We start from the raw sequence: 19,788 nt of genomic DNA on the forward strand, positions 1-19,788 counted from the left end.
AAAATTGTAGTACCCCCCTTTCCCGAAAAATACGAAATTTTTTTTAAAAATTTCCCCCCTCCTAAAATTTCGCAAAATTATTCGTTTTCCCCTTTGTGACGTGAGCAGGAATCTAGTTTAACAATCATGAACATGGTTCACACTTCCTAGATAAAAAAAATTCTCTTAATTTTCACTTTATTTGCATTAATCACCTATAATTTGTAAAATCCCTACTATAACTATCCTTTGAATTAGTTTCGTACGAACAATACATATTATCATAAATTAGTAAAAAGCAACCGTCATATTGTTTTTATTTACAAATAAATTGTACGTTTTTCTAATTAAAGGAATTTCAAAGCACACAGCCGTTCAACAAGAATTTGAATTAAGTCTTCTTTGGTTTTCCCTGAACAGATCAAAATGTACAAATCTGGTAAAAAATGAAACAATAGTTTGTAATTATCCTCAACAAATATGTTTTCAAACGAATGTGTTAACCTTTCTGCCTCATCTCTCCATTTCCTGAACGCGGAAAAAAATTCAGGTTTGGAAATTGCTAATGCGACTGAATGATATAATTTAGGAACTTTAAGAAGGATACTACCACCTTCATCGAGGCAGTCTGACAGGAAGCTTATGACGGCAACTTTATCTTTACCAAACACATCACCTCTTAGCAGATTTCTTTCTGGTATCATGTAGTTTGGTAAATGATTGTTAATGACGCAGTGCTTTATGAAAAATATCGCTTTTTGAATAAGATTAACTAAGTGACTGGGCGTTAACTGACAGGAATCTGTCATTTCCATGACCCAGAAAATAGCGTTTTTTACTACATATGAAGTTAAAAAGTTACATCTAGGTTTCAGTAGTGTTTTAGCCATGATTTTTAATAATACGTATGCTTTAAGTTGAGTATCGGAAAGACTTGACACTAATTTCTTTTCTGCTGTAGTATAACATATTCTCCATTCATATGCTTGCATGTCGCTTTTTTTGTCTCCAATTGGTACAATATATCCTTCCATCTGGGATACTTCATTCACAGCCTCGGGAGTAGGCCACACATGATTCCTTGACCTGTTTGTCCACCTGTTTAAATAATTACCTCCATAGAAATAAAAACTAAACACTGTATCTACTTGTTCATTATTGAAATCACCATTGGATTGGAAGGCGGGTCCTGTACAACTATCAAAGACCTTCAATTCAAAACCATTCATTAAATCCAATGTACTACCTTTGAACTGTTCACTAGATATATATTTTTTCCCCGATTGCGTACGATATTTGCTTAATGTTTGCAAACGCATGTACGTTCCATTAAAAGGCATTCTTAAATCAAATGAATTGTGGTTAGAAATTAAAACTATTTTTGTGTAACCTGGTGCCGTACTATTTCGATAACTTTCAAGAACTATGCATTTACTATTCTCGAAACCTTCATCAACGCATATGATATCTTGAAATGCTATCATATAGTCAATATCACTGTCGGACAGTTGGATACCTTCACATGCACTGCCAGCTGATACGAATGTAAATACCGGTACATGTAAAAGACCATATTTAGAGTTGATAGTGTTTGCATGCTTTTGAAAAAGGTCATCCATTCGTTTTGATCGAAGTTCAATTTGCTCTTTACTGTACCCAAAACTATCCAATATAGTACATAATGATAGAGACAAGTTCTTGTCATTTGTAGATGACATTGTGAGTGGCATAGAAGCTGATGTTCCTGTTTTAAGAGATGATTTTCTTCAATGTTATGGTCCTGGAAAAAGCAAAAACAGAAATATGTATTCCTTTATTGCTTTTAAAATGTAAAAAAATACTTCTTAATGTGAAAAAATTGACAAAATGAGTGTGAAAGGTGCTTAATAGGTAAATAATAAATGGAATATATAACTTATCAATTAATTATAAGATTTATAGCAGACGATATAAAGTTGACTTGATGTGTTAGAGTAAAAAATAGCTGTATCGCGATTTGATTGATACCTACTGATTGTGTAATAAGATGTTTTTATATGCACTAATATTCCAAACTTATAAAGAAACCACTCACAACAATGTGAAACAGGGAATATGTTTTTAGTATTTTATAGTGTTTTCAACGAATCCATTTCCATGCATTTTAAAATAGAGCTTGTTTAGCAATTCTTTTATTAAGTTTTTATCTATTTTTATCTACCCATTTATTTATTTATTTATTCATCAATTTATGTCGATAGCTTATACATATCAAATCATTTACATATATTATCGCATGACGTTTTTGAATAAATATAAAAGTCTTATAAAAAATACAATCTAAAAGTAACATACAAATATACAAATCTGTATGATTTTTTTTTGTATTTAAATCTTTGATAATATCTTTACAAGTAAATGTACCATTATCATAATTAACTGTCACATAAAATTACGTACCTTGTAAACTATTGTGTCTATCCGTCATTGAAAAGTAGCTAACTTAGAAAAAAACCAACAGGAAACGGATATTTATAGGGAGAGGACATAAATGAGGATACTAAAATAATTAACTACATAATAATACTATAATTTCCTTAATTAATAGATACTCAACTCCTGATCTTGAAATCACAAGTGTTTCTTCTTATGATATGTTAGGTATTTTTTTTTGATAGGTGATAGATTACAATTGGAGGTCGGGGTATTCCATTTCCTTATCCAAATGGAAATATATTACTTCTTATGCCACTCATGCACACAAATAAAATTGTGTAAGCCTTCCCAAAATCTTAGTTTGAAAATACTTATGTCAATACATATCAGATTCGTGTCCATGGTGTGATAGACAATTTTTTCTGTATTTTGTCGCAAATATTTCTTATGTCTCTCATCCACTTAATAAACACAAGATAGTAAAAAAATGTTTTGTTTGTTTCATTATTTTACGCCTGTTCCCAACAGTATTTCAGTCATCTATTTTCCTAACCATCGTTCCTGGAGAGTTACACCAGAACTAGACTACCTTCCTCCGCGCTAAACTACCAAAGCATCTCCCGGGGATCGAACCCACGCCAGAGAGGTGAATGGATTAGAAGTCATCGACTCTAACCCCTCGACCACGGAGGCGGTACATAACAAAAAAAGGCATCTTAAATATTCATATTGATGAATGAACAACACTAAGTTGGAAACTACCTACATGTATATGTATTTGACTAGAATGCTGTTGCTTGTGCCATCAGAAAACTCAAAACTAGATTTATTGTCATTGAAATTATTTCATTTAACCCTTACCTTGAGGTAACAGGACAGAGTAAGGATAGACTTCACATCATTGCAGTTTAACCAACAGTTCTGAAAATGAAAGCTGGCCACGTCCATTGATGAAGGATTTCAGCAGGTTAAATATTAATACACGTTATTGTGAGTTAAGTTTGAAATGTTTTGGTATTGGTTTCATATCTTAAATAATGTTCTTTATGTACGTCAAAGAATACAAACATCAACATGCAAGATCGCCTTTCAAGGCACACAGCCCACAAGAACATTCAGCCTGCCATTACTCGAAGCCAAACAATGTGCTCTAATATAACGCAGTGTCAATAAAATGATCCCGCGCTCTATTTAGTTATAGTGTTCAAGTCATTCGGGATAACTAATTCAGTAAGTGTTATGCACAACACCGGTGCTAGAGTAACACTGTCTGGAGTTAAACATGTTTAGTATAATTACATTATCAGTGTTCTGCCAGATACAAACACGTGTGCCGTGGTGCATTAAATGTGAGATATGCTAATGTATTCAAAGCGTACCGTGGTGCACCAATTGTGAGACATGCTAATGTACTCAAGGCGTACCGTGGTGCACCAATTGTGAGATATGCTAATGAACTCAAGGAGTACCGTGCTGCACCAATTGTGATACATGCTCATGTACTCAAGGCGTACCGTGGTGCACCAATTGTGAGATATGCTAATGTACTCAAGGCGTACCGTGCTGCACCAATTGTGATACATGCTCATGTACTCAAGGCGTACCGTGGTGCACCAATTGTGAGATATGCTTATGTACTCAAGGAGTACCGTGGTGCACCAATTGTGAGATATGCTAATGTACTCAAGGCGTACCGTGGTGCACCAATTGTGAGATATGCTAATGAACTCAAGGAGTACCGTGCTGCACCAATTGTGATACATGCTCATGTACTCAAGGCGTACCGTGGTGCACCAATTGTGAGATATGCTAATGTACTCAAGGCGTACCGTGGTGCTCCAATTGTGATACATGCTCATGTACTCAAAACGTATTGGTGCACCATTTGGGAGACATGCTCTATGACTCATAGCGTGCCGTGGTAGATCAATTGTGAGACTTACTTATGTACTCAAAGCGTGCCTTGGTGCAGAAATTGTAAGACTTGCTCATGTACTCTAGGCGTAATGTAGTGCACAAATTGAGAGACATCATCCTACAGCGAAGAATACATAATTGTCTTATCAAGCTATCAACACAACCAATCAAACGTCAGAATACCATGGTAAATAAAGCAGGGAAACAAATAACAGAAAAAAACACACTTTGTCTTATCTCATGACACGGAAGATGGTCCTGTAATCATAATAATTATAACAATATCATAATGAAAGTGAATGTTATAATTTATAGTTAATCATTGGTTTTGAAAGCATTAAATTTTCCTTTATTTTCTCCTTTCGTTTTAAGAACCTCTTAAGGGTTCAATGAAACTGAATAAGTAGAAAAAATAGCATCTCAATAACATCTTTATTGCACCTCATCAACATGACCTTTCTCCTTACAGAGAAAAACAAAACGCTTGTGATAAAACTTGACAAACTTTGCTATCAATTTACTGATAAATATACTGAACCCGTGTTAGTCACATTGTCCGTATAAAGTTGAGTTTCTAAAGTTTGCCTGCAAATATTCACGGTACGGAATCACTTGATGTTCAAGTTAAGGCAAACTGACAACATGGCGTCCTGTGAACAATTGTCGACTTTATGGGCGATAATGCAATTTGAATTCATCAGTTGTATACAGCGATAGGTCTTCTACGTAATTGTTAATCGAAATAGTGTCAAAGCACAAGAAAGAGTCTCCGAATCGATGCATTCAGGCCACTATGTTGTCAGCCTCTTGATTCCATATATACTGTTATAACATGTACATAATCGATTAAATATTGAATCATTTTACCTTTTAAAAGATCTTATTACATTTATCTAAAGATTGAATTTCTTGAAATATTTTGTCTCATCTGGATGCGTGCAGCTTTAAAGCCGCACGCATCCAGATTTATGCTAATTTTCATGAAATTTTTTAAAATATGTGTAAACGTATAGTAATGTGAAGTGAACAAAAGGAAGCAATTCACACCTAATTAATTGCACCTGCAGCTCACGTAAATTGCTAAAATTGGGTAAAAATGTGCAAGAAAAGCTCTTACTGCGTTAGTAACCCAGTCGAAATATTGTTATAATATTGATAAAATCAATCATTAATTTAACTACATATAACATGTCAATTATTACTTGAATCTTTAATATTTTTACATTCCTAAAGCATAAGTAATTTTTTTGTTTAATTTTGATTTTATTGAAATATTTTGGCTCATCTGGAGGCGTGCAGCTTGAAATGTTGTGCAATATATCAATGTGAGAAATTATAAGAATTCGCCATTTTCTTTTTACTTCCGGGAACAATAGTTTTTATTGTTAAGAAAGAGGGAAATATATGATCGGAAAAAAAAATTCCTAAATACTTAACAAATTTCAACATACTTCTTGAAGTATACTTATCAAGTCCTTTAAGTTAAAGCTGTTTAGGATTCCTTTTGAAAATTTACGAAACAGAGGGAAATATCTACACAATAACATGTTGATTACAACAATTAAGACCAAACCCAATCACGTTGATGAACAATACAACATTCGAGGAAAAACCAAGAACATATCATCATCAAAAAACCACATCATTACAGTTTCACGTGATTTGTAAATTTTATGACAAAAACATCCTTGTTCATAAGATTTAAGGACCAAGTGAACGTTTCGTACGACCAAACCTCAGACCACTTTCGTTTCAAAGAAAATGTCCTAACTTACTCCAATGTTAATTAAGACTCTTCAATTTTTGAATAGCGATCCAGATGAGCATTTTTTCTTTGAAGGACTGAAAGTCGTGCCATTGTTTTTTGTAACTTCTCTCGGGAGAATGAATTAAATAAAAGACTACAACTTATACTGAAGATGAAGTGTTTTTTGTCTAAAAATTAAGAAATCATTCGAATGCAACAGTAATCTTTGGTTCATTTTGGTGTTAATGTACAATGAGATGTAAAGAAAGAAATTTACAATAAAACACCAGAACTTGTTAACTTACGATTAAAAGGCGTTTTAAGACAAAAGTATTACATCTATCAGTCCATAGGCTGTGATTATATGAGACGTGATCGTGAATAGCTGAATTATCAAAACTAAGTGTATATAAACATAGCATTTCTTTAGTCAAGGATACAGAAGACACTGTCTTGTGTTTGCAGACTGAAGATTGTGTCCGCTTTAATTTCCTGCAACTAGTAATTTGTCGTCTGTCCATTAAAGTTTAGTTCTTACAAGAATAAACATGCCATAGGTTGGTATTTAGAGTATAACTAGTATTAAGGTTATAGCCTGTATCTAGATAAAGCTTGCATCTTGACTATAGCTAATAAGCTGGTACACAGTAGAGCGTTGGACTTTGAATCGGGCGACCCGTGTTCGATTCCCAGACGGTGCAGGTCATTTGCGTTTTGATTGATCATAAAATCTTTTATTCAGTCATTCGCACTGTACCTCTGCTCTGGCATGTACAGAAGTTTCAGTACATTTCAAAAGTGGTGGCAACGAATACTTAACTGTTCAACGGCCTGCCAAAGAGCGATGCGGTGGTTGAAATGTGCTATGGTCAATTCAATGTGGCTTTATGTCGTGACACGGTATGAAAACTACCAAACCCGCCACCTAGACTAAAGCTTGTATCTAGGATATATACTTTTTAAAGTGTCTACTAGAATGGTTCACGAACAACAAAACATCTGTAAGTCCCTTCATCAGCAGTGAATTTCTGTGCAAGTAATGTTTGTGGAAACACTGAATGTGAAAAAAAACAAAACAATTGAATGGTCAGGCCTAAATTCAAAGATGATTTTGTACAAAATGTACGTATCAAGCAAACATGTACTTTTGCCATAGAAACAACACAGCGAAACAACACAGCGTCGGGATAAAGCGGTAGACTCACTATTACGGGACCATTTCTTATGATGGAAGTGTATGGGAAAATCTATAGCAACGTCTGACCCGATAGTTTGTATCCATGCGCATGCGTGATTGTGATTGGCTGGGTACAAAAACAAAACCAAGTCTAGATATTTGATTCAATGAAGTTAATTTTTACAGAACACAAATTCATTATATTATCATTTTATTAGTTCATCAGAGAATACACTTATTACAAAATCAAATGTAATCGCAACAGAGATTTAAATATACATGTATGAAATTAGATACTTTACAAGCATAAGAATAAGCTTTTGCCTTAGCTTAATTTTGCAATGTGTAAAATCTTTAGAAGAATATACATAAAAAATCAGATATAAAATTTTAGCACATTAAAGGCCCATTACGCCTCAGAAATGCTGGTATTTTTATTTCTATAAAAAAAGAAAAACTTTATATTTTCGATCAATTACAAATTATTTAAACTATTTTTTCCTACTTTATGACAAATAATTCACATTTCAGTCCTACTTTCTTTAAGTGGAAATCATCTAACGGACTCTAAAACCTTTATTTCACTATTTTAAAAGTAGGAAAAAATTATTCGTATATGGGACATAATGTGCCTTTAATAAATATGTATGGAACACGTATGGTGGTTTTAAGCAAACTGATTTTTTTTCAAATTGCAATATTTTAAACAAAACTTGTCATTTGATAGATTTTATTTGCAATAAAAGGGCAAACTAGCGTGTTATATGTAAAATATATAAGACTGAAGGCCTTTGTAATAATTTAGCAAAGCTTTTGAAAAAAAAACAAACAAAAAAAACAAAAAATAAAACAACAAAAACACCTAAAGATGTAGTTACCTTTTTCGAAAAGTAAATAATGAAATCAAAAGAACTGCGTTAAATTAGCTTCTAGTGTAACCACAGCTTAAAAATATACTATGCTCAAATTTGATAACAATTTGAAAATACTGACATGGCTTAAGTAATAGCCGTGGTATAACTTAAAGGGACTCAACTGAGGTTTTTTTGACATGATTGGACAGAAAATATTTTTTCAAGATAAATGTACCATTTGGTGGAGGGTTAGACAACTAATACTATTCTTTGTGAAAAATTTCAGATCATTTCGTTTTTCCAAAATAATTATTCAAATTGTAAAAAAATGACCCAAAATAAAAAGCGTTAAACGTTTTTCACTCAAATCGGGCTAAAAAAAGGCATAAAACTACGATATTTCAATTTATTTTAAAATATATTTCTTAACTATCTTTGCATATATTTCTGTTTAAAGTGCCTCAGCTCATTTATGTAAGAAATTCAAATGTTATGGTTTTAGGCTTTCAAACCTCAGTGGAGTCCCTTTAAGAATAGCTACACTGCATAAGTATGTTAAAAATATGCTAAATTGCAAAATATAGAACTTCACCTTTTTACAAATATTGCGACTGTGAACAAAAGCAAAAGAAACAAAAAAACACCTTTGTTATTACAATATTACAAGTAGTATATAGAAATGAAATATTGTAGTTTTTTTTCCTGATATGTCAAAATGTTAACTTGGATTTACCAATGCACTGATTGTAGAGCTGCTTCACTTTAGAAAACGCACTGATGGAAAGAACTCAACTCAACTTACCGCTAATTTACTTATTAATACAGAAAACCAAAGTAGGTTTTGCTTTATCTTTTAACTTGTATACTACTTTTTAAAAAAAAAACTGAATTCGCAAATCACAAAATATAAAAAATGCTCATCTAAACTTATCAAAAATTTACTTATTAATACAGAAAACCAAAGTAGGTTTTGCTATATCTTTTTACATGTATACTACTTTTTTTAAACTGAATTCGTAAATCACAAATTGTAAAACATCGTCAAACTCTGACAATGTAACCAAAAGTCTAGGAAATCGCTGTGACAGTTTATTCCCACAATAAAGAAGAAAACAAATAAACAACTAATAAACAAATAAATTAACGAAGAAATCGATATAAAATCTAACCGAAATATAATTATAATGACTGTAAATAATTGTAAAAAAAAGTCACGCAAATGATGTCACCGCTACATATTTTGATCTTTGGCATATCTCACATTGCACAGACGTTTTCAATGATGTATCATTATAAGAACATCCATCCGTCAATAGCTTGTGCTATTTCGGAACATTTCGTTCGTTTCCGTGTCATATCTTGAATGTGATGTCATCAGCCAACTTGTCTATAGAACACCAACGCTGACATAGAGCAACTGAAAATCTAGATCACTTCAGCGCTTTCTCAATAGACACAAGCTACGGAAAGTTACGAAATACGCCGATTCAGTTAATGACAAATGGAATATATCAAGAATGCTTCATGCAAATGAGTTATAATGGACGCTCTCGTCTGGCAAGAGTTTTACTACTGTGGCTTTAGCCGCCGGCAAACATTTGGCTTTTTCACGACGACGTTTTACGCCGGGACTTTGTCGGAGACGTAAAACTGTTTCTCTGTCTTTCCTATAGTCTTTAAGATCCTCGTAATATTTATACATAGGTCTAAATTCCATGTCTATATTTTTAGAACAGCCATGTATAAAAGAGTCTACATTTTCATCTTCACTTATAATTGGTCTCTCACTTACTGAAATGGAAAAAAGAGCATCTATTATCTATCTGATCGGGGTTTTGAATTCGTCAAAGTAATACATCAAAAATAGCTTACTGAAATTATGATCCCGGAAGTTTTATTATCAAAACATAACGCACTAGCACGTGGAAACCACAAGAAAATGGTATCTGTATATGAGAAACAGATAAGGAAACGTAAAATTATACTTTTATTAGTGCATATATTTTTCGTGCATTGACACCTGCAGAAGTTCTCCTGCCTCTTATATCCGTCCTCGTGACCTTTACATATGTTACTGCACGACAAAAAGACGCAAAACCCCTCTATTTATTGTTCTTTGACATAGAACTATGTTGTTACGTGTATCGATATTAGTGTTAATTAAGATAATTAAGTGTATTGGTAATGTTGTATTTTTTTGCCATAGAACTATATTGTTACGAGATATTGTTGTTCTTGGGCAAATGAAGGAGGTCGAAACGACGACAAGAGATGGCAATTTAAGAAAATGAGCTAAATGCCTCGAGGTTATACTCACACTTATAGATCCACTTAAAAGGACAGCAGGATGTTTCTGGTACGGTTGCTATAGTTACAGGCACTGCGGCGTACAGAACTGTATCTGGAAATGTCGCCTCTATCTGCAGTGATAATAGAAAACATGGTTTAGCTTCTTGATCCAATTAATTCCCGTAAAGTCTCGTAAACTCTCGTAAAGTCTCACATTTATATCTGCAACGTTACTTTAGTTTTACAAGAAAACTGGGACAAATAACGAGCGTTGTATACTTACTTTTATTATATTCTTATAAATGAAATATTGAGAAATAATGATGAAATAAAATGCGTATTTTCATTTTCCGTATTTTAACTGTAAAAATTTATTTTTCACTGCAGTGAAACATATTTTCCGTATTTTCACTAGTGTCTTGCCGGACTACTTTCTTCTGAATTCAGCCAGTAAAAAATAAAGGGGGGAAGTCTTTCAATTGTAATGTCAAAAAAGGGAAACATGCTTATAATAAACAGAAAATTAATTATTATTTTTTTCTGTACATACAGGCTATATATTTTCATCTTGTGGTATGAAAATTATAATATTTCACTCGTGACTACCACCACTCTTGAAATATTTATTTTTGTACCATTCGATGAAAATAAATCCTATATTTGTAAAAAAAATTGTATCACAATTTTAAGGGAAATAAGAATAATATACAACAAGAGAGCTAAGCTCGACTAATAAAATACTGGACGCAGTAATGGGGACAAAACTATGAAAGAAAAATCAATTATGTATAATTATGTATTAAGTTATATTAAAAAATAATATTTGTTAACATAAATTCCAAGATCAAGGGAATTAATTCTAGAAATAGTCATGCTTGAGTTATGGACCTTGTCACACAACATTTGTGTAATGATAAGAAATATATATTTGAAGTTTGAAGTAGATACCTTAAAAAGTAAAGAAGTTATTATATTTCTTAACGAAAATCCTAAGTTCAAAGAGAGATAAATCTGTAAATATTGCTTCAAGAGTTATGAACATTGTCACATAAAAGGTAATTGATGATAAGGAATAAGTATTTGAAGTTTGAGGTAGATACCTTTAAAAATAAAAAAGTTATAATAAAAAATAACATTTTTTTAGTAAAAAAATCTAAGTTTATGGGGAGATAATTCTTGCAATATTGGTGCTAGAGTTATGAACCTTGTCACACAAGATGTGGATGATGATAACGTAAATATATTTGAAGTATGAAGTTGATCCCTTTAGAAATAAATAAGTAACAGTAAAAAATAATATTTTTTATGGAAAATTCTAAGTTCAAAGGGAGATAAATCTGAAAATATTGGTGCTAGAGTTATGAACCTTGTCACATAAGATGTGGATGATGATAACGTAAATATATTTGAAGTATGAAGTTGATCCCTTTAGAAATAAATAAGTAACAGTAAAAAATAATATTTTTTATGGAAAATTCTAAGTTCAAAGGGAGATAAATCTGAAAATATTGGTGCTAGAGTTATGAACCTTGTCACATAAGATGGGGATGATGATAACGTAAATATATTTGAAGTATGAGGTTGATCCCTTAAGAAATAAAGAAGTAACAGTAAAAAATAGTATTTTTCAAGGAAAATTCTAAGTTCAAGGGGAGATAAATCTGAGAATATTGGTGCTAGAGTTATGAACCTTGTCACATACGATGTGGTTGATGATAAGGAACATATATTTGAAGTTTGAAGTTGATACCTTAAGAAATGACAAAGTTATAGTGAAAAATATTTTACTGCACAAAAACTTTAATTCAAAATCTTGACGCCGACGCGGACGCCGACGCCGACGCCGGGGCGAGTAGGACAGCTCTCCATATACTTCGTATAGTCGAGCTAAAAAGCAAAGCAAAAGCCTTTTTATAAAGGAAATGGAATAAGTGTAGGTCAATAAACTGAATTTATTGACCTCGTTGAATAAAATTATATAATGTTCGCCAGAGACGGGCATAATATTTCATTCAACGAGTTCAATAAATTTAGTAATTTTGATTAAACCAGGATATTATACAAGTACTGTTGATGAGGCGAATATCCAAGTCACTTAATTAAGCTAAAATTAGTAAACGGAATAATGGACAAGCACTATAATGTAAATGTCAAACCTTGTGCAAATATTTTGTAATTAAATACAGTGAAACAATAATGAATTTACAGATTAACATCACTTACGGCAATGCAATATTTTACATCAAGCACCTTGCACATGTAAAGTTTCGATGGGCATGTAGATGGCAAACGAAGGGGGAAATTGCTCCACAATCTATGCTGACCTGGTCGTAAACTTTCACACACCTTCTCATTACACAACAATAACGTTCGACTGTGTACGCCACCATATATCAACATCTATAAACATTTAAACAATCTGGATACAGTGTGATCCCAAGGAAGCATTAATCACAACAAATGTACTTGAAAATTGCAGACTTGGTTTAATTAAGTCTGTACATGTGGGATATTGAAAAGTGCAACATCCCTTATGTTCTCAAGCATCGACTTGAGCGGGACTCAATTCTTAAGACTTAAAAGTGTTGAAAACAGTGACCCCGATGAACCAGAAAAATATAAAAACATTGTATAGTTTGCACGGCAAATATTTACCACAATAGTCAATACATAATCAAACTATTATAAATGTCCATTTAACGTTTCACTTAAATACGTAACCGATCGAACATCTGTAAACATTCAGTATCCAGTATCCATGCCAAGTTTTCATCTAAATGCTTAACGCATTATCTGTAATTTTCAATTTTTACACTTCATATAATGATTCAAATTTCCAATGAAATACAAAACTTAACATCACTGAATCTCAAATTTCTATGACAAATTCTCACCAACATCTATAATTACTGATTTTATATGTTCACCGAATATAAAACTTATCATCTATGAAATTGAAATAAGAAAGTCATGTTAACAACTTTGCTAATCAATCTTCTAAAAGTTTATATATTAAGAGAAATGACTAGATTTTCATTTACACATAATTATATATAAGTACCTGTTTGAGTTGTAGGCTAACAATGCTGGATTTACGGAATGGATGAATTTTGGACATGTATATCTGCACGGAGAATCTCCCCGGGACAAAAGGCACGCTTCATAATGGCAAGTGAGCAAGAGACCCTACCAGGGCGACAGCAAACAGAACTGATTGCCCTCTCCGCATGATCTTCCAGTGGAAGTTCCGGCTAAAAAAGACAAAAATGTCATATTAAGTATTCTCCCCTTCCCTATAAGCTGTCAATAATACAAGCCGAGCAAATTGCCTGGCAAATTATTTGTGCTACATGCCTTCAAAAATTCCTGGCTAGAACCCTGTTAAGTAAAGTACCCGGTATTGTCACATATGCATGATCCTTCAAGAGACTTTCTTGACGAAACTGAGAAAATAGCTATGTAAATACTATCATTCTATAGATTAATCTTTAATGAATGTTTCTGATGTAAATGACGAAAAAAAGCCAGTGCACGATAATTCACTCCTCATCGGGACAATATCTTAACTTAAATTACAATCACAATATAAAGATATGACCAATTTGGTTGCTCCAAAGAGCATAGTCCGCAAGTGGAACGCTTTGTCTGAACGTGACAATAGAACGAACAACAAGAGCAGTCAAATATCAACCGCCTCAATGAGGTCGTTCAAGCTCAAAGTGATCAATGCCATAGTTCTAATTGATCCCTGTAATATATAATTTTGGTCACCCTGAAGTGATATTTCATCTGCCCAAGGATATTCTCACTTTTACATAGAGCAATATGTACAGTTGTCGAAACTTTAAAGGTACATTTTCTAAAGTTTTTTACACTTTTATATATCTATATCATGTGCTTTCCTTCTTACACAGTCAAATTAGTGTGATTTCCAGTAAAAACCGATCAAATTTCTCTCTGATGTTTCATGACTTTCAAGACGGCTCGGGGTTCTTAACTCGTAAATAATCTGTCTTGCTGTAATTTAAAACTTAACAATTACGTGAACTTTTAAATATTTAATTGTATAGGAAAAGATACATACTGGAATACCAGTATTTTTTTGCAGATTCTATTTGAATTTACATCCAAAAACGCGGAATGATTCCAGAAATTTTATTTTTCCCCCAGGACGAACCTAATTGAACATTTACGAGGTGGCATTTCGGCTAAGAAATGGATTTTTTCTTATATTTTATTCTCGCCCAATAAGAAGTAGATGTCAATTTAAAACGTACATAAATTATGTTTTATTACATGTGTTTAAGGGAGGGAGGAAAATAGAACAGCTTTGTAAAATATTATACACACGTGTTTTTGTTAGTGTGTCAATTGCATGAAATATGAACTAACTTAATCACTATATTTTATTCGATTATACAAGATATTGTGTCTTAATCCATTTCAAGTAAACGTGTTTGGTCTCAACCCGGTACGGAATTAGACCGAACCCATTGTAGTCTAGAAAGTAGTTCTTTAAAATTTTGAAATGGCCCAGTTTAAGTCATCTCTAGTTAGATTGGTCATAATTAAAGTGTATTTATTGCATGTGTGTAGTTTTTGTGTGTTATATGATGACTTTAAAAGTTATTTTTTGTGTATTCTCCAGGAACTCATTTGTTGGTGGAAGGATTAAAGATGTACTACCACCAGCTGTCAGGAGTTTTTAAAGAGGTGAATTTAAACAGTGTTACAACAGAATGAAGATTTCTGAAAAAGTAGATGGCTAACCTATTATATTTTTGGGCCTCATTGGACTTAGATAGTGTTAATGTTTAAAGTTGAAGACAGTATATAATTCATCAAGAACAGTGGAATCCAGAATTAAGCCTCAAATTTGACTGATTTACTATAGAACAAATAGTACGAAAATTCACCGGTCCGAGTCCGTGTATGTCACGGGCATTAGACGACTCACTGCATATTCCAAACTACATTGCATCTTTTAAACCGTGAGGCCCGAAAAGACATATAAAAGTACATTCTGTTTTGTCTGCAAGTCAGTTAAATGTTAGAAGAGGGGGTTCAAAACTGAACATGATATCTCCAAAATATTTCTAACCTACCTTTTTCTTTTGATGGTATTTTTATATAAAGAAGAAAGTTTTTTTATCAGAGACAGTCTTGTTTGTTTAGTATTTTTTTCTCTATATCAAAGTTTATATTTAGATACACACAGATTGACATAGTAAGAAATAAGAATGTACTACGTTACATCGATCACACGTTTATGAATGTTTGACAAGTTTAGTCATTTTCCGCGGATGTTCGGCAAGATCAGTCATTTTCCCTGAATGTTCGACAAGTTAAGTTATTTTCCGTGAATGTTTGACATGTTTAGTCATTTTCCGCAGATGTTCGGCTAGATCAGACATTTTCCGTGAATGTTTGACAAGTTTAGCCATTTTCCGCGGATGTTCGGCAAGATCAGTCATTTTCCGCGGATGTTCGAAAAGTTCAGTCATTTTCCGTGAATGTTTGACAAGTTTAGCCATTTTCCGCGGATGTTCGGCAAGTTTACCCATTTTCCGTGAATGTTGACAAGTTTAACAATTTTCCACAAATGTTCGTCAAATTAAGCCATTTACCGCGGATGTTCGACAAGTTTAGCCATTTTCCGTGAATGTTCGGCCAGTATAGTCATTTTCCGTGAATGTTCGGCCAGTTTAGCCATTTTCCGTGACTGTTCGGCCAGTTTAGCCATTTTCCGTGAACGTTTGACAAACCATTTTCCGCGGATGTTCGTCAAGTTCAGCCATTTTCTGTGAATGTTCGACAAGTTCAAACAATTTTCGTAACAGTTACTTATGAAACCATAGCCAAACGCATATACGTAACAATCTACTTGATTTTATCTGTTTCATTGGAATACATCTTCTTTTAAGTTACACATCGTTTAATGTTTTCTGTATCAAAAAAAAAAAAATAAAATAAAAAAAAAATACTAAGTTAAACAGACTGGTTTCGATAATTGAAAGATTTTCATGACACAAATAAGAATCGTAGATAACTTTTTAAAGATCAATACTGATTGATTGTTATTCAAATAAAACATGAATTTAACTGATTATACATTTGATCATTCATAATTCATTTACTTTCTGCCAGGCTCAGTGGAAATATTCTATAAAACACTGACATTGAATCAAATAATGAAACTACATGTATATTGATTATTGCTTCGCTCCCCGACAATTTAATTCATAGTAAAACTTCAAAGCATTGCGTGAGACGGCACGGAATTATTCTCTATTATAAAACAATTTAAACTCAGTGTGGAAATGATGATTTTGTTTCCCGGGCTTGTAACACTATCAAGAATTTAATGAATGCTAATGAAGATTTAAATCATTGTTAGAATATGATATTATCATTCAGGAAGTGGAGTGAAAATGAACAGAAACGAGCTGTCCACACATTTCTCTATTAAAAGGTGAAGCATGTGCAAATAGTGATAATTCTTATCACGAATAAATTTACTCATGGAATTCCTGCATGACATAAATTCAGTTGGCATATTTCGCGTACTTTACAAATTGTTTTTCGGCATTTTCTGTCATATTTTGGTAACGGGTAATTCGTGTGGTTTTCTGATTGTGTCTTTGTCCTAAAGAAAATAGAATTCATGTCAATATACCGCTTTTTGGATGACTCCCATCCGAAAAACTACGATGTACCATGACGGACTATGACGGGATCGACGGAATATTACGAATTTAGACGGCATTTTATTAACTTAAATGAATCATTGCCTTTTTCATATGCTTCTGACACTAAACTCAGATTTAAAATAAAAATGCTTACAAATAACTATAAAAAATGATGATATTTTAGCTTGAAACAACAAATTTAAGACATGCTTATTTCAATATCACATGTTTATAGAAAACGTAATTAAAACGAAACATCATTCTCCAAATAAAATTTAAAGAACTTTTACAAGTAAATTTTAATGGCTGATTTTTTCGTTAGTCAATGATAAAATAAAAGTGTCTTTTATTTTGTAATTAAACCATACAATATTTTAGAAAAGAAATGGTGATTCGTTTAAACATATAAGCAACGTTTCAAAGTGCACCAAACTCTTAACCGGCTGGAACCAATTTTAGTCAGTCTAGAGCCAGGCCAGCCTGTACATCCGTGCAATCCGACCAGGCTCGAAACTGTTAGTATCTTATTTTTTGTATTTTGATATTGAAATCCCTTAAACTTTAAAAAAAAAACTCTTCCAAATTCAAATCCGGGGAGAATCCATTACACAATCTGGTGTGTTAATGTGACAAGAATGTAATTTTCACGGACTCACCGGTATAGCTAATTTATCGGGATTTTCCTTCCTTGGATCGAAGTCCCTTAGCACCGTGAGAACTTTCCGACATGTTATATGCTCACCGTCATACCGCACGATGATTCCTTGAACTGTGTAACGTACATGGGCGTCTGGACCTGTAAACATATCATTATACCCTTTAAATTGTTTATACGATATACAAACATAATACAGTAGTGTCGCTCTTGTACTATTAGCTCAATGAAGAAGAAAGGAAAAAAACTATATGCATATGAGCCGCGTCATGACAAAACCAACGTAATGCGTTTGCGACCAGCATGGATCCAGACCAGCCTGCGCATCCGCGCAGTCTGATCAGGATCCATGCTGTTCGCTTACCAACTCTATTACAAGAAGAGAAACTGATAGCGAACAGCATGGATCCTGATCAGACTGCGCGGATCGCAGGCTGGTCTGGATCCATGCTGGTCGCAAACGCATTATGTTGGTTTTGTCATGACACGGCTCATATGTATTTACGGATGAAATGTTTAGCCAGGAATACCGGTGTGGCGTGATTTTGCCAGGCCCATGAGGGACGTAAGACTTCGCGTACTGCGCATGCGCAGACAGTTGTGGGACAAGGCCGTGGGAGTAAGACTTTCTGGCAAAACAATGTTTAAACAGTGTTTAGAAACTCATTGAGTAATCAAAGTGTAGTTCTTGTATAAAGCCATTTCCTACGATATCTACTTTTATTAAGCTGTGACAACGTATAGTTTTGATGAAATATTGTCCAAACCAGTGGCAGTCTTTCGCCATCGATGGGGTCCCTTTTACAAAACTAAACAAATAGAGTAATAGTACGAACATGTATTTATAACTTATGTGTCCTTGACCTTTACTTATTCGACACGAATCCAAACCATTGAAACACACATGTATAAGATACCAAGAAATTTAAATTGTTTCTTCTAGGTATATCCAAGTTTGTCAGGTTTATTGTGAACAGTCCGAAAGGGAAAAAAGGTTCGGTTAAGAGAGCAGGAAGTAAATTACAATAGAATCTAACAGAACAAGTTTACAAGTTAAGCAACATACATATATACAGATATCCCAAGGGGAAATAATTACATGGCAACATACTTGATTCAAAATTTCTGTTGATATTGAATATGTAGGCCAAGTTGTGCTGTTTCATAACCTACGTACTCCATTCCAAAAATGTTTATTTATACGTTGTATATGAGAAGTAATTATAAGGTACAGGCAGCTGGAATGGATATTCAATGTTTATCCTTAAATAAAGTACAATATATTTTTATTCAGTTCTGAATAGTTACAATTGTTAATATTTTCCTTCTTACACAATGATTTATTTAAAAATGACAATTTCTTCCGACAAGAATAGTAGCTTTACAAGCGATTAAAATTTGTATATGAGATGAACATATGTCGACAATAATTGCACAACGATCTTTGTTGTTTGGAAAAACAGTAATGTAGAATAGAGAAAAGCAGCACCGTATGTCAATTATGTTGTTTGTTCAGTTAATGCTTTTTGGTTTTGAAATCCACTATAGTTTCAAAAAGAGTATTATAAAATAGGAGCACAGCAAACGTATTTTTAGACAATATGATGTGGAATTGTCAGCTTTAAATAAGTCAGTTAAAAGTACAATTTTTAAAAAACGAACGAAAATAATTGAAGAGATATACTTGTGCTTTAGAAACAATCATTCGTTGTATTTGGTGTAGTGTATTTTTGTTGCGATGGTGAGCATTGTTTCAGTTCTCTGTTCATGAATAAAATATATGTATGTTAATATAACACAAGTCTGTTTACTGCCCTTTCAGGTATCATTTTCTCCAGAACTTGTAATTTAATTCAGCGCATTATTACTTTGTGGTGTCTAATGGGCGCAATTATATCCATTGAAGTATTGGCATACAAAAAATGGCATATAAAAGTAGCATGTTGAAATAAGAATTTCTGCATATAGGGTGTGTCCAGAAAATAGTTTTGATGGAAGTTCTAGTTAAAGCCTAAAGGTGATGTAAAGTCAAGACATAATTCTAAAATGTGTCGTCGAAAAGTGGT

General features: G+C 33.1%; 1 protein-coding gene and 1 pseudogene across 1 annotated transcript; both read right to left on the minus strand.

Annotated features, from left to right (window-relative positions):
- Positions 1-326: 326 nt before the first annotated feature.
- Positions 327-1,697, minus strand: LOC132725790 (uncharacterized). The gene has a single exon (XM_060710977.1). The coding sequence runs from the start codon at positions 1,695-1,697 to the stop codon at positions 327-329; it is 1,371 nt and encodes a 456-aa protein (XP_060566960.1).
- A 7,597-nt stretch (positions 1,698-9,294) lies between these two features.
- Positions 9,295-19,788, minus strand: part of LOC132725795 (arrestin domain-containing protein 2-like) — a 28,670-nt pseudogene continuing 18,176 nt past the window's right edge.

Source organism: Ruditapes philippinarum, unplaced genomic scaffold (genome assembly GCF_026571515.1).
Source record: "Ruditapes philippinarum isolate M1 unplaced genomic scaffold, ASM2657151v2 ctg4196_1_1_1_1, whole genome shotgun sequence".
Lineage (NCBI taxonomy): Eukaryota > Metazoa > Mollusca > Bivalvia > Venerida > Veneridae > Ruditapes > Ruditapes philippinarum.

Coding starts and splice junctions, on each gene's coding strand:
- LOC132725790 (XM_060710977.1), bottom strand. CDS start 1,697: ATGTCATCTACAAATGACAAGAACTTGTCTCTATCATTATGTACTATA.